The sequence below is a fragment of the Carlito syrichta genome, unplaced genomic scaffold, assembly GCF_000164805.1.
Source record: "Carlito syrichta isolate Samal-C Ts95f unplaced genomic scaffold, Tarsius_syrichta-2.0.1 Scaffold314810, whole genome shotgun sequence".
Lineage (NCBI taxonomy): Eukaryota > Metazoa > Chordata > Mammalia > Primates > Tarsiidae > Carlito > Carlito syrichta.
Genome location: NW_007258906.1, coordinates 168,788 through 182,935, shown reverse-complemented (window position 1 = coordinate 182,935; position 14,148 = coordinate 168,788). Strand labels below are relative to the sequence as shown.

General features: G+C 36.5%; 1 protein-coding gene across 2 annotated transcripts in view; it reads right to left on the bottom strand.

Moving 5' to 3' along the window:
- Positions 1 to 14,148, bottom strand: part of G2E3 (G2/M-phase specific E3 ubiquitin protein ligase) — a 75,805-nt gene that overhangs the window by 16,246 nt on the left and 45,411 nt on the right. For both annotated transcript variants that reach the window (XM_008072004.2, XM_008072005.2), the window contains exons 6-11: positions 10,740 to 10,846; positions 9,927 to 10,043; positions 7,950 to 8,074; positions 7,714 to 7,846; positions 4,136 to 4,443; positions 1,938 to 2,119 (exon numbers count right to left, since the gene is read on the bottom strand). In XM_008072004.2, coding sequence (XP_008070195.1) covers positions 1,938 to 2,119; positions 4,136 to 4,443; positions 7,714 to 7,846; positions 7,950 to 8,074; positions 9,927 to 10,043; positions 10,740 to 10,846 — 972 coding nt within the window. The remainder of the gene's footprint in view (positions 1 to 1,937; positions 2,120 to 4,135; positions 4,444 to 7,713; positions 7,847 to 7,949; positions 8,075 to 9,926; positions 10,044 to 10,739; positions 10,847 to 14,148) is intronic.

The window sequence follows — 14,148 nt, the reverse complement described above, 5'->3', positions numbered from 1 at the left end:
TTATCTGAGAGTGGTGGTGGGAATAGAAGCTTAATTACAAAAAGTTAAGAAAAAAACAGGAAATAGAAAGTAGAGACAATGAAGTTAAAGTACTTTTTTTGTTAAAGAAGACAAAAGGGAAAACAGAGTTAAACAGTCAATTTAAGGTTGGGCTCAGTGGCTCAGCCTGTAATCCCAGCACTTTGGGAGGCTGAGGTGAATGGATTGCCTGAGCCTGCGGGTTTAAGACCAGCCTGGGCAACTTGGCAAGAACTCATCTCTACAATTAAAAAAAAAAAAAAAATTAGCCGGGGGTGGTAGCTCATGCCTGCAATAAAGGCTGAGGTGGAAGGACCTCTTGAGACCAGGAGGTCGATACTGGGGTGGTCGTGAACATGCTACTGTACTCCAGCCTGGCAATGCAGTGTGACTCCAACTCAAAAAAAAAGATATAATGTTAGGATTTGCAGTCTTGGGGCAAACATACAATTGTTATAATACAATATAGCAGCTTATACTTAATAACGCTTACTTTGTGGTTTATAAACTGAGGCTTCACAAGAATAACTAATATTTCCAAAGTCACCCAGGGTATAGCAGTTAGTAGAGTTGACATTCAAACTAAAATCTGACTTCTGAGCTATGCTTCTAAGCATTAAACGATATTGTCTATTACTTGGAACAATGGATAGAGTATGCTTAATAAAGAAGAAGGTTAAAGAAGTTAAATGGCTCCCATTGTCTTAGTTTATGATAAATAACATGTAGACAATGATATTTATATAGCATTATAATAACGAGTTTGTATCATGTTACATGTTTAGTACAATTATAAGTGCTCAATAAATGGTACTATTTTTAGGTGTAAGTGCTGAAATTCAGCTTGGTGTTTCCATCAATCACTCATACTTCCCTATAAGAGGAAGGGTAAGTATATTCTGACTGGTGAGCCAAACCCATTTTCTCTTCAGATTCCACCTGCATGCAAAAAAGTGCACTTCCATCTACTCTCTAGTAAGCAATAAGGAACCTGCCTCACATTGTGTCTAGCAAGGACAGTAAATTCACCCTAATTTGGAGGAGTAATTTTGTAAATTTTTTTTTTTTTTTGAGTTGGAGTCCCACTCTGTCGCCCAGACTGGAGTGCAGTGGCCGCCCCCGGCCACCACAGCCTCGACCTGCTGAGCTCCAGCGATCCTTCGGCCTCAGCCTTCCAAGGGAGCTGGAACTACAGGCGCGCACTACCACGCCTGGCTAATTTTTTATTTATTGTAGAGATGAGGTCTCGCCAAGTTGCCCAGGCGGGTCTTGAACCCGTGGGCTCAGGCAATCCACTCACCTCAGCCTCCCAAAGCGCTGGGATTACAGGTTGAGCCACCGAGCCTGGCTAATTTTGTAATTTTAACCTCAGATATAAGTCACATTATGCAACTGGTTTTGCCAACATCAAATCTGGTACTTTAATATCCATCTGTCTGATGTTTATATCTATCTCTTTTTTTTCTTTTTTGTGAGTTGGAGTCCCACTCTGTCACTCAGACTGGAGTGCAGAGGCCGCTCCCGGCCACCGCAGCCTTGACCTGCTGGGCTCCAGCGATCCTTCTGCCTCAGCCTTCCAAGTAGCTGGAACTACAGGTGTGCACTACCACGCCCGGCTAATTTTTTTGATTTATTGTAGAGATGAGGTCTCCCCAAGTTGCCTAGGCGAGTCTTGAACACGCAGCCTCAAGCAATTCACTCACCTCGGCCTCCCAAAGCGCAGGATCACAGGCTGAGCCACTGAGCCCGGCTATATCTATCTCTTAATTGGTTCTGAACTCTGCTGGTAAGCAGAAAATTATATACTGACAATACCTGACTACTCCATATAGTTTTATTATTCAACTGCAGATAAGTCATTTATATTAAAAGATACCTAGAATATAGTCTATATTTTAATAAACAAATACATTTCTTACCCTGATTATAATTTGTGCCACATCAAAGTCTGAAACATCATCTAAAACTGGTTGAGTGTTTTGTGGTCCATAAACAAGGCAGTTAAACAAGGTTTTAGAAAAGAATCCAGGCGAAGGACCACCATGCACCAAGGAAATGGCAATCATTTTGCCAGCTTCATAGTAAAAATTCTCTTTCAGAGCTGTGAAACACAGATAAAAATACATCAAATACACTCTTCTAAGATAACCATCATTGTTAATAAATATATGTAAAACTTAATCCAAAAATTTAAGCATCAGATAAATACAAAATAAGAATTCCTAGGAGCTACTATTATATAGAAAATATAGCCTTCACCTAAAATATATAAAAAAATATATTTTTCTAAATATATGGTAATAATCTATTATAGAAAAAATAAAAATACAGAAAATCTTAAAACACAACGCCAATAAGCCTACCACCATAATAACCATTGTAAAAACCTTGGTGTATAGTTATATTCCATATAATGATGTTCTGGTCATTGAGGGACCAAATATACTAAAGTGGCCCCAAAGATTACAATAAAGTTGGAAAATTCTCATGGCCTAGTGCCATTACAGAGGTCATAATGTCATAGTGCAATGCATTACGTTTTCTATATTTAGATAAACAGATACCATTGTATTACAACTGCTTACAGTATCCAGTACAGTAACATATACAGGAGCAAGCCTAGGTGTGTAGCAGGTTATACTATCTAGGTTTGTGCAAGTACACTCTATGATCTTTGCACAACAATGAAGTCATATGGCACACTTCTCAGTATTTCATTGTTGACTGACTCAAGACTGTACTCTTGTGTGTACATATAAATATATATTTTTTGACTTGTACTTTTTCTCACTTTATTATAAACTTTTTCTTATACACCTTAAAATTACTCAAATCCAAAGTTAATGAAAGCATAAAGACTAATTCAGCAATGCTAACCATCCCACTATTACTGGCTATCCTGGCTAAGTAACATTTTCAATTATATAAGACAATTGTTAAAACCAATATCTATTTACACGATCTTGTTTTTATATAGTCGACTGTTTAATTAGAATAGATTCCTACATGTTTTTAGCAACTTTGATTTGCCCCCCAAAATTATGTAAATTTTTCCTCATTTTTACTATTAATTGTTAAAAGCAATTTATTAATAATACCTAAACTCATAATAAAATCTCTTCAACAATAACTTTATAAGCTATATATTTGTAGTCACATTTTACAGATGAAGAAACTGAGATACAGAGAGTAAGTAATTAATCTAAGGATATAAAGCCAATGAAGTACATATATAAACTCTTTAATACAGATTTTGTGACTTAAATTCATGGACTCTCCACTGTACCAAAGCTGTCTTGAATTAACATAACTGATTACTTGGAAAGTTTTTTTTTTTCTTAAGGGAGTTTAGAATTAAACTTTGTGAACTGTATATAGTAAAGATGATAATTTAGAAAATGGTGAGATAGTGAGGAAGTTCTACAAAAAATATATGAGGAAATTCAAATGGAATGAAATGTCTTCTGATATTCTTTCAAATTTACTACTGCATAAAAAGTGGTGTAAGAGCTCCTAAAAGAGAATGCTAGAATTTCCCACTGTTTTGAGATGCCTATTTCATTAAATACCCATCAATCGCAAAGGGGACATTAATTCTCCATCATTTGTAAAGACAGAAAAGTATCTTACACATAATTGTGTTAAAAAAAAAAAAAAAAGGATCTTGCAAACAAAAGTACACTGAAAAATCTTTTACATGTGGACCAGAAAAATATGCTATAAAAATCCTGTTGTTAAAAAAAAAAATACTATGAGTACATTCCAAATATATAAACAAGAATAATTCAAATAACTATCCTGCTTACTTAGTCACTTTATTCAAATGTAATTAAAGTTAATATAAAATTCAAATAAAGTTATATTAATTGTGGAATCACTTTGAGGATATTGTTATAAAAAATGTATAGATATTCTTGAATAAAAAATGCTTCACCACGAAATTTACTTTTTAAAATATCACTCTCTCCTCCCTTTCCTATGATTATATCAGTCGTTTAATAACAAAGACAATTGTATATTTAGACCACACACATTGAAGATCAATTCTAACCAGTTAGCTATTTATTTTTTTAAACATGTGATATTTGGTATATACAACAAAAAGTAAAATAATTACCTTGAGAATTTAGAGACAAGTTCTTTGACAAGGACCCTTCAAACAATGATGAGTTCTCAAGATGTTGCATTAAGAGACTCAGAAATTCTTGCTTTGATCCAGGATGCTCTCTTCCAAAATTATCATTTTCACTAACATATGCTATTTCAATTGTATATGAAGGATTAAATGTTTCATTTCTGAATCCATTTAAGGCACTATTCCAGATATTGGCTTTGTTGATACATAATCTTTTAGTTTTTTTTTTAATTTGGAATCCTAACTCTATCAATATAGTTGAAATATCTCTTCTAAACTTGCTGCCTTGCCTATAAAACATAAATTTGAAAATAGAGGTAAGTACTTTAAAGTACTTTATGTAAAACAGCAGTTATACAGCCAAAAAAAAAAAGAGAAAAAAGATTAAAAGGAAATTCTTCCCCAACGCCCATCCAAAAGCATGGCAATGGCTGCTACTGAAACCAGAAACAGCAATTTGTTAACCTAATTTTTAAATTCTTGATTTCTCAACCCAATTTTCTACATCAAATCAGAATCATTTACAAAATTGTGGGGATAGATAATCATCTCAAATTTGACCCATCAGTGAATTCAGGTTTAAGAGTCAGAAACTCAAAACTCTCCTAGTCAATGCTTATAACAAACTTTAATTGTAGTTTATTTCTTTTTTTTTTTTTTGAGTTGGAGTCTCACTCTGTCGCCCAGACTGGAGTGCAGTGGCCGCTCCTGGCCATCGCAGCCTCAACCTGCTGGGCTCCGGCGATCCTTCCGCTTCAGCCTTCCAAGTAGCCGGAATTACAGGCATGCGCTACAACGCCCGGCTGATTTTTTATTTATTATAGAGATGAGGTGTCGCTGCCCAGGCGGGTCTCGAACCCGCGGGCTCAGGCAATCCACTCACCTCAGCCTCCCAAAGGCGCGGGATTACAGGCTGAGCCACCGAGCCCGGCTGTAGTTTATTTCATATTCACTACATCCTTTTTAAACAAGCAAATGTAATGTCTGCTTGCTTTTGAGAAAACTATGGAGTTGAGAGATTATATAACACGTTTTAAATCATAGTTATAATTACTAATATAGCTAATAAATATTATAAAATAATTCAGTTTATTAAATGCTTTTTAGTCTAGACCAGTAAGTCTCAGAGTGAGGTCCCAGACCAGCAGCAGCATCATCACCTGGGAACTTGTTAGAAATGCAAATTGAGCCCCACAGTACATTTACAGAATCAGAACCTCTGGGCATGGGGGCCATTAATCTGTGTTTTAACAATCTAGGTAACTGTTTGGTCTTACTAAAAAAATAATAATAATAATTCCCTGTCTCAGTTTCTCCATCTGTAACTGGAATCGATGTACTCAAAATAATCTTGTTTTGAGTAAGATTATATTTCATACCAAGTACAAATGTGTCCTGTCCCCCGGATATTATGATAGCCCACTATGGGCCAGACTTTGCCTTTTGTTGTATAATTCCCTCTTCATTAATCCAAACTGAATAAAAACTAGAGTCCTTTGAAAGTGAGATAATTCTTTAGAAACACATTTTTATAGGCTGATTCCTTGCTCCTGCTGGATCAGTGGGCATGTGGATGCTATTTCTAGAATATGATTGCACGTTAAAGAAGGAACAAGGAGTCAAGCTTCTCTGGTGTAACATCATTGGAAACCCACATATTAAAATTATTAAAAACAATGAGAACATCTTTTTTAATGCTGAAAGTATTACAATACTTGTAACAGATTTTTCAGTTGAGTTAACGTAAGTGGCATTTTATTTATTTATTTTGGAGACAGGCTGGAGTGCAGTGGTACACTCATGGCTACTGCAGCCTCAACCTGCTGGGCTCAGGCAATCCTCCCGCCTCAGCCTTCCAAGTAGCTGGAACTACAGGCACACACCACCATGCCCGGCTAATTTTTCTTGATTTGTTGTAAAGACGAGGTCTTGCCAAGTTACCCAAGATGGTCATTCCTCTCACCTCTGCCTCCCAAAGTACTGGGATTACAGGCGTTAGCCACTACACCTGGCCTCAAGTGGCATTTTAAAATAGCAATTCCTCACTTTTTGAAGTACTTAATATTCCACCCATCTGCAAATCTAGTTATCAAATATTTTTTTTTAATTTTCTGTCTTTTAAGCTTTTAAAGTTGAAACTACTTTTTAACAAAAAAATACTTCCTCATGCTTAGCTACTAGTGTTACTTTTCTGCTTTTTCCCCATTGGGTAAAATGAGGTTCTGAAACTTCTGCAAAGTTTCATATGCAAAACTACCTTATCTTAAAAATCATAACTATAGTTGAACAAATACCTGTCACATTATAAAGATGTACTTCCAATCTTGTTTAAATGTTTATAATATCAAGTTAGTTATTTTGCTATCTTATGGAAATAGAAATTAATTTGATGATACTTAAAAGTATGCCTTAAACTTTTTCAAGAAAAGAGCTGCCGGGCTCAGTGGCTCAGCCTGTAATCCCGCGCCTTTGGGAGGCTGAGGTGAGTGAATTGCCTGAGCCCGCAGGTTCGAGACCCCCCTGGGCAACTTGGCGAGACCTCATCTCTACAATAAATCAAAATTCAGCCGGGTGTGGCAGCACGCACTTGTAGTTCCAGCTCCTTGGAAGACTGAGGTGGAAGGATCGTCGGAGCCCAGCAGGTCAAGGCTGTGGTGGCCAGGAGCGGCCACTGTACTCTGGGCGACAGAGTGAGACTTCGACTCAAAAAAATAAAAAAAATTTAAAAATTAAAAATAAATAAAGGGAAGAGCTGACATTCAGACTTCTGATGTTGACAATAAATATATTATGCAAATAATAATTGTAACATCAAAAAACAAACTATCTCTAGATTAAATAGGATTCTTTTTTTAAACAAAATGACATGGTATGCTTGGTATTTTAATTTTATCTTATTCTATAATCAAATAACAAATATAATCAACATTTATAGTAACAAATATAAGCAATATTTATAATAACAAATAACATTAATAAGCACATTTTCCATTTTCCAGATTAGTGTTTTTTCAAACTATCTTGAAAATGATCTGTAATAAAAAATATATTTTACATCACGACCCAATATACAATAAAATAACTAAGATTTCATATACATCCTATGTACAGTACAATTTGATATTCTGTATTCTATTCTACGTTATTTAATTTTCCTTTTTAAAGGCTAGTTCCATTGATTTCATAATAAAATGTTGAGTCCTGCAGTTTGAAAAACACTCTTGACCAGCCTAGGAAACTTGGTGAGATCTCCTCTCTACAATGTATCAAAGTATTAGCCAGGTGTGGTAGCCTGCGCCTATAGTTCCAGCAACTTGGAAGGCTGAGGCGGAGGGATTGCCTGAGCCCAGGAGGTCGACGCTGGGGTGACCGGGAGCATGCCACTGCACTCCAGCATGGGAGACAGAGTGAGACTCTGACTCAAAAAAAAAAAAAAGAAAAAGAAAAACATTCTTTTAGACTACTGTATGATCCACTAATATTCTAAGCATTTATGCCATGTCCTATCAGAATTTTCTACAAATAGATTTTTATATTTTTCTCCAATTCAAAATACACACCTTAGTAGATCTTTACTCTGGGCTCCAGGTGACTGTCTGGGTAATTTAGGTGATGACTCTTCCAACAAACAATCTGTAATTCCCACATTATTAGGGTTGGGTAATGCATGTTTTTTGGCTTTTTGGAACTCTCCTGCAGATTTAAACTCCAATGTTAGCATGATAAAGATATGGGCAAAAACTTTTAAATATGCATTTTAATAAAAACAACTTGATTCAAAAATATAAAATATTACCTGAATTATAGATAATACCTCTACATTCCAAACACTCCCAGTTTTGTTCCCAGGATTTTAATGAGGAACAGGCTAAATGTGTTCCACTGGAACCACAACACTGACAACGCTTTATTTCCCATTTGCTGAGGAAGAAAAAGAGATGCTTACATTGGTGTATTAGTCTAGTTTCAACCACCATGTCTGCCATAGGCCCTGTCCTCTGCCTTCCCACGCCCACATAAACACAAATACATCCAATACTTTTACCAAGGAAGAAAAACAGATTATCTGCTCCTCTAAGTATCTCGTAATATAAAAACCTAAACTAACTTATTATTAACAAATACACTTACATGAACATACACAAAGAATAGAAACATCAGAAAAAAATAAGACTAAGATGGTAAAAAAAAATGTTCCATTTCTACTTGGAGATGACTATGCTCACAGAGAGACTGGGTCAGTGTGTCTGACATGGAAGGAACAGTCAGTAAATTTCAAGGTGAGGGATGTTTCCTAAAATAAGCTTGCTCAAACACCTTTGCTATTATGCAGTTCTACCTGACTTATATTTATATTCTGTCATCTGTTCCCCTCCTCCATGTTTCACTGCATTATATGATATGTGCAAGTTCATATTCATATTTTCTGTATGAGTGCAGGTGTGAGACTCCATCTTCCTTCCTCTTTGTATGGGTATGAGTACATCATCTTTGTACAGAAATGGATATAACTCCCTGAGCATGTGTATGGGTGGGAAGAGAGGTAGCCAAATATCCTCCCCCACTCCACAGGTGTTGGTGTTTCATCCATCTGGGTATGTGTGTATCAGTATGCATCTTCTCTGTGTGTGTGGTCTCCGCCTTTCCCAAGATAGTTTTGCCAACTGTCAACAAGGAGGGGGAAGAAGATAGTGAACGTGAAGTGAATGCTTATTATGCACCAGTCACTGCTCCCACTCTTCAGGTGAAAAATTTAATCCTGGCAATTTTAGAAGGTGAGAGAAATGCACAAAATGTTGAAGAAAAGAGCCATCATCTGTTGATATTATGGAGGAATAATCAATAAATTTAAAATACCAAACAATTTTTATAGTGGTCCAAAAGAGACATTGCTAGATTAATCTAGTTAAATCACCCTCTAGAACAGAGCTGTCCAATAGAAATGCAATATAAACCATATTTGTAACGAAATAATTTTTAGCAGCCACATTAAAAAATGTGAAAAAAAAGGGTGAAATTAATTTGGCTGTATTTCACCTCAAAAATGCTATGATCTTGTTCACATGTAATATATATAAAAACTAGTAATAAAATATTTTAGATTCTTTTCTTCATAAGATTATGGGCTAAATTGCCTAACCCCATAGAACTTCAGAATGTGACTATATTTGGAATAAGGTCTTTAAAGAGATAATTAAAGCAAAATAAGGACATATGGGTGGGCCCTACACCGATAACACTGACAGAAAGACAAACATGTGAGGACATAGCTAGAAGGCAGCCACCTGCAAGTCAAGGAGAGAGGCTCAGAAGAAACCAAACATGCCATCACCTTTATCTTGGACTTCTAGCCTCCAGACTTGTGAGAAAAGAAATTTATGCCATTTAGGCCACATAGGCTGGCGGTGGTATTTTGTTATGGCAGCCCAAGTAAACTAAGTCTTTGCAGCACTCTTCAATTTGGAAAAGAAATATTTTAAGTGCTCAATGGCTACATGTGGATAGCTGCTACCACATAGGACAGTGTGGCTCTAGAAAACAGAGTCTCATGAAAATATACCAATAACTAAATAAATAAAAAGTTGCAACTATACTAGCTGCAAAAATTTCTCTGTAAACAGATCTAAATATACATTAATAAATATTTCTTATCTCAAGTTAAAACTTTAAACATCCTAAAAACAAGACTATATTTTACTAACTAGAAAATCTACTTTCTCAGCTGGAGGTTTAAATAAGGAACCACTAAGCACAACTGAACTTCCAGAAATACCTATCAGGTACATTATAGTCTCGCCCTTCTTTGCAACGACATCTTCGAACATCACAATGCTCATGGTGCTGCAGAAGCTCTTGATAAGCATTTTCCTCTAATTCCCAAGATGCATCTCTATAAAAGAAGCAAGTATAAAATATACTTTGACCTATAATGTTACATAAAAGGATAAGGAATGACTCTTAAAAAACTTGCACATACTTAGGAAGAAGAATGAAACATATCCTTCTTAGGATCAATCATTTTTTCTTCAAGATATAGCTCCATTAGTGTAATTTTATCCTACAGTTACTTGGTATCACGGTAAATTTTATAATGCTAAATGAAAAATTAGTCAGAAATTTTCTTAAACACATTTTTTCTAATATTTTGTTTCCAATTTTTAATTTCAAATTTACTATCATTATTTCTTCTTGCATTATTTCATCTTTAAGAATTAAGAAAATTCTCGTACATTTTAACAACATCTTTATTCTCTTAATTTATATACAACATTTTGAAGTCTATTATAATAGTATAGAAATCAAAGAATTAAAATTGGCACAGATAAGGTACTTATCAAGAGATTACAAATCAACTAATGAGACAACTGTGTCACAGTTCCGGCTCTTCCAAGAGCTAGCAATATGAGGGGAGGAAGAGGAGGAGGAAGAGGAGGAGGAGGAGGAGGAGGAGAGAAGGCTTTACAATTCACCACTTGAAATAGCTACCTGTCCACGATCACTCAATCAGAAATAAATGATCATTCTCATTGCCATTAAATCCTACTTTAAAAAATATTTTTTTGTCAAAAGGCTAAATGTTACTCACTTTTCAGGAATATGAATTCCCATTCTCAACATCTCTTTCTGAAAGATATCACTATTATTGCATATTGTACACCTAAAGAAAAACATTCCTGCATTTATTGCTTGAACCTACAGTGGAAAACAGAAAATCTATTGTTAATGATTTAAGTCTGTTATCAGGTTAAGAATTATATAACTAGCAGAACATGTACTATTTTTCATATAATAAATTAGAAAAACATTTTCTATGTTAGTGGGTCCTCAAATGTTGTCCTTATAAACTATTTTATTGCTAAAATTTGGAGATCTTTTTTTCACCAATAGTTGAAAAAAAATTAAGCTAATAAACAGACTATTCTTAGCTTTACATCTATCATCCACAGATTCTTCTCAACCTTGAGGCTTTATGTAATTTATGCTCCTAAATATTATTTTACCCTCCACACCAAGAGGATAAATATCTTGAGTTACTTCATCTAGGTAGGATGTTTAAGTAGTGTTATTTACAAATCTTTCCAGGTTCTTTTTTTTGGGGGGGGGGGTTTCACTCTGTCACCTGGGCTGGAATGCAGTAACACAACCATAGCTTACTGCAACCTCAACCTCCTGGATTCTAGCAATCCTCCTGCCTCAGCCTCCTCAGTAGCTGGGACTATAGATGCACACCACCACGTGCAACTAACTACTTTTTTGTAAAGACAGGGGTCTTGCTTTGTTGGCCAGGCTGGTCTCAAACTCCCGGGCTCAATCAATCCTCCTGCCACAGCCTCCCAAAGTGCTAGGATTACAAGCGTAACCACAGTGCCTGGTCATGGTTCTGTTTTTAACTCAATCTCTAAGTTAGTTGTCTTCCCAAAAGTGGATAAGTATAAAACAACCCATTTTCACTGCTACAGCATATACAAATATAGAAGCACTAGAAAAAGGGTATTCAAAAGAAAACAGTAAGCTATAAGCCTACTAATAAGAGTAGGCAGTCTCCAATAAAAACAGGTAGCACACGTTCATTTAACAAATAGCTAACCTCACTTTATAGATGCCAGACACAATGCGATGTACAAAAAAATAGTAACACACAGCATTTGGTAATACATACCAAAAAGAAAAACACAAGCCGGGCTCGGTGGCTCAGCCTGTAATCCCGTGCCTTTGGGAGGCTGAGGTGAGTGGATTGCCTGAGCTGGCGGGTTCGAGAACTGCCTGGGCAACTTGGCGAGACCTCATCTCTACAATAAATCAAAAATGAGCTGGGCGTGGTAGCACGCGCCTACTTGGAAGGTTGAGGCGGAAGAATCACCGGAGCCCAGCAGATTGAGGCTGCGGTGGCCGGGAACGGCCACTGCACTACAGTCTGGGTGACAGAGTGAGACTCCAACAACAACAACAAAAAAACACGACTTAGATTCGACTTCAAGAAATTCTAATGAGTAGGTATACAACTATAATACTGTGTGTGTGTAAGTCTACATGGAAGAAAGAAAAAGTTCCAAAGTCTACACTGACAAATATGTCACAGAGGTAGTGAGGCCAAAGGTAAGTTTAGAAGAAGAAATAGAAGTTTGCCAGGAAAACAGGATAAAAGACAGTCCAAGGATAGAAAATAACATAATTAAGTATCAGTGGCAAAAGAGAGAAAATGTGATTAGTAAAGTACAATTAATAAAATACTTACAAATTATATCCTAACCAAACTGAACTAACTAATAAGGCTGGACAGGTAAATCAAAGCCGGTAGTGTGTGAAGAATGAATTGACAGGGAGTAAGGCATCCAGGAGAAAGACCAACTACTAGTGGGCTTCTACAAAAAGAGGAGCCTGAAGTTAAAGCAGCAAAGTAGAAGTGCAATAAAAAAAGACACACACAAAAATAATTATTACGTACCCCTGGGGAATTATTTATGGATGGTGAAGAAGTGAATAAAGAGAATTCCAAGTTCATACAACTAGAAAACTAGAAAGCAGCACACACACGCACACACATGGGAGGGAAATAACAAGTTATTGAAATCTCTCAACCTAAAGATATTTGAGCAATAGCAGACATATGCCAAGATCTTACTAAATATAGGATGTGATACAAGGAAGTATCTGGTATGGGGGGAAAAGAAAACCAGCACAAGACACACGGAAGATAACAACAAGACTAGAGTAATGATGGAGATATCCAAACTAAAAAGAATAGTGACAATTCTGTAGACACAGAGTGGAAAGTTTTTACTAATTTCTTTAATATTAACCTCTAGCCTCTTCTCACAAAATCTCAATGTATAGCACTTGTAGTGGTTACAAATAATGACACTTGTTTAAATACATACAGCTATCTAGGCTGGGTAGACTCCATATACAATTTCATTTAAGACTGATACCAGAACTTAGAGTCTATCATACTCAGTGATCTGTCACAGAAACCAAGAACAGAGTACCACATGCTCTCACTCATAAGCAGACCCTGAACATTTACCATAATACTATAAGAAAGGGATTGGCAGTAGTGGGATACTGCCGGGGGTGGGAGAACACAACAACAATAAGGGTACCTGATCTCAAAACCAAGCAAAGTGGAGACCAAAGGGAGGCTCAAACTTTACCTGTACAATGACCACTTGTATACCTAATCCTGAATTATATCCCACATCTTTAAAAGAAAAAAAAAAAAAAAAAAAAGACTGATCCAGAGTAAAAAAATCACTGAGAATCCTATAGAAAAAGTGACTAAGAATCAGCCCCAGCCGGGCTCGGTGGCTCAGCATGTAATCCCGTGCTTTGTGAGGCTGAGGTGAGTGAATTGCCTGAGCCCGCGGGTTCGAGACCCACCTGGGCAACTTGGTGAGATCTCATCTGCATAATAAATCAAAAATTAGCCAGGCGTGCACGCGCCTGTAGTTCCCACTACTTGGAAGGCTAAGTGGAAGGATCGCAAAAGCCCAGCAGGTAGAGGCTGCGGTGGCCAGGAGCGGCCACTGTACTCCAGTCTGGGCGACAGAGTGAGACTCCAACTCAAAAAAAAAAAAGAATCAACCTCATTTGGGTATACTCTAATCAAATAACAACTGCCCATCAACATTTGTATCATAGACAGGTACACATTATGGCTGTAATTTTAAATTCTATTTGCATAAAGTAGACCTATTTTTTTGTTAGTGATATTATTTCTATTTTTAGCGACACAAATGAAAACAGTATTTTCAGAGTGTTCACAAAATGCTCTAACAATACTAGGTCAAATTTGAGAACTTCTCTTTGCTTAATTATTAACATATACATGAAGAAAATCTTATTTGGCTTAAAAAAATAACATATTAGCCGGGCTCGGTGGCTCAGCCTGTAATCCCACGCCTTTGGGAGGCTGAGGTGAGTGGATTGCCTGAGCCCGCAGGTTCGAGACCCGCCTGGGCAACTTGGCGAGACCTCATCTCTACAATAAATCAAAA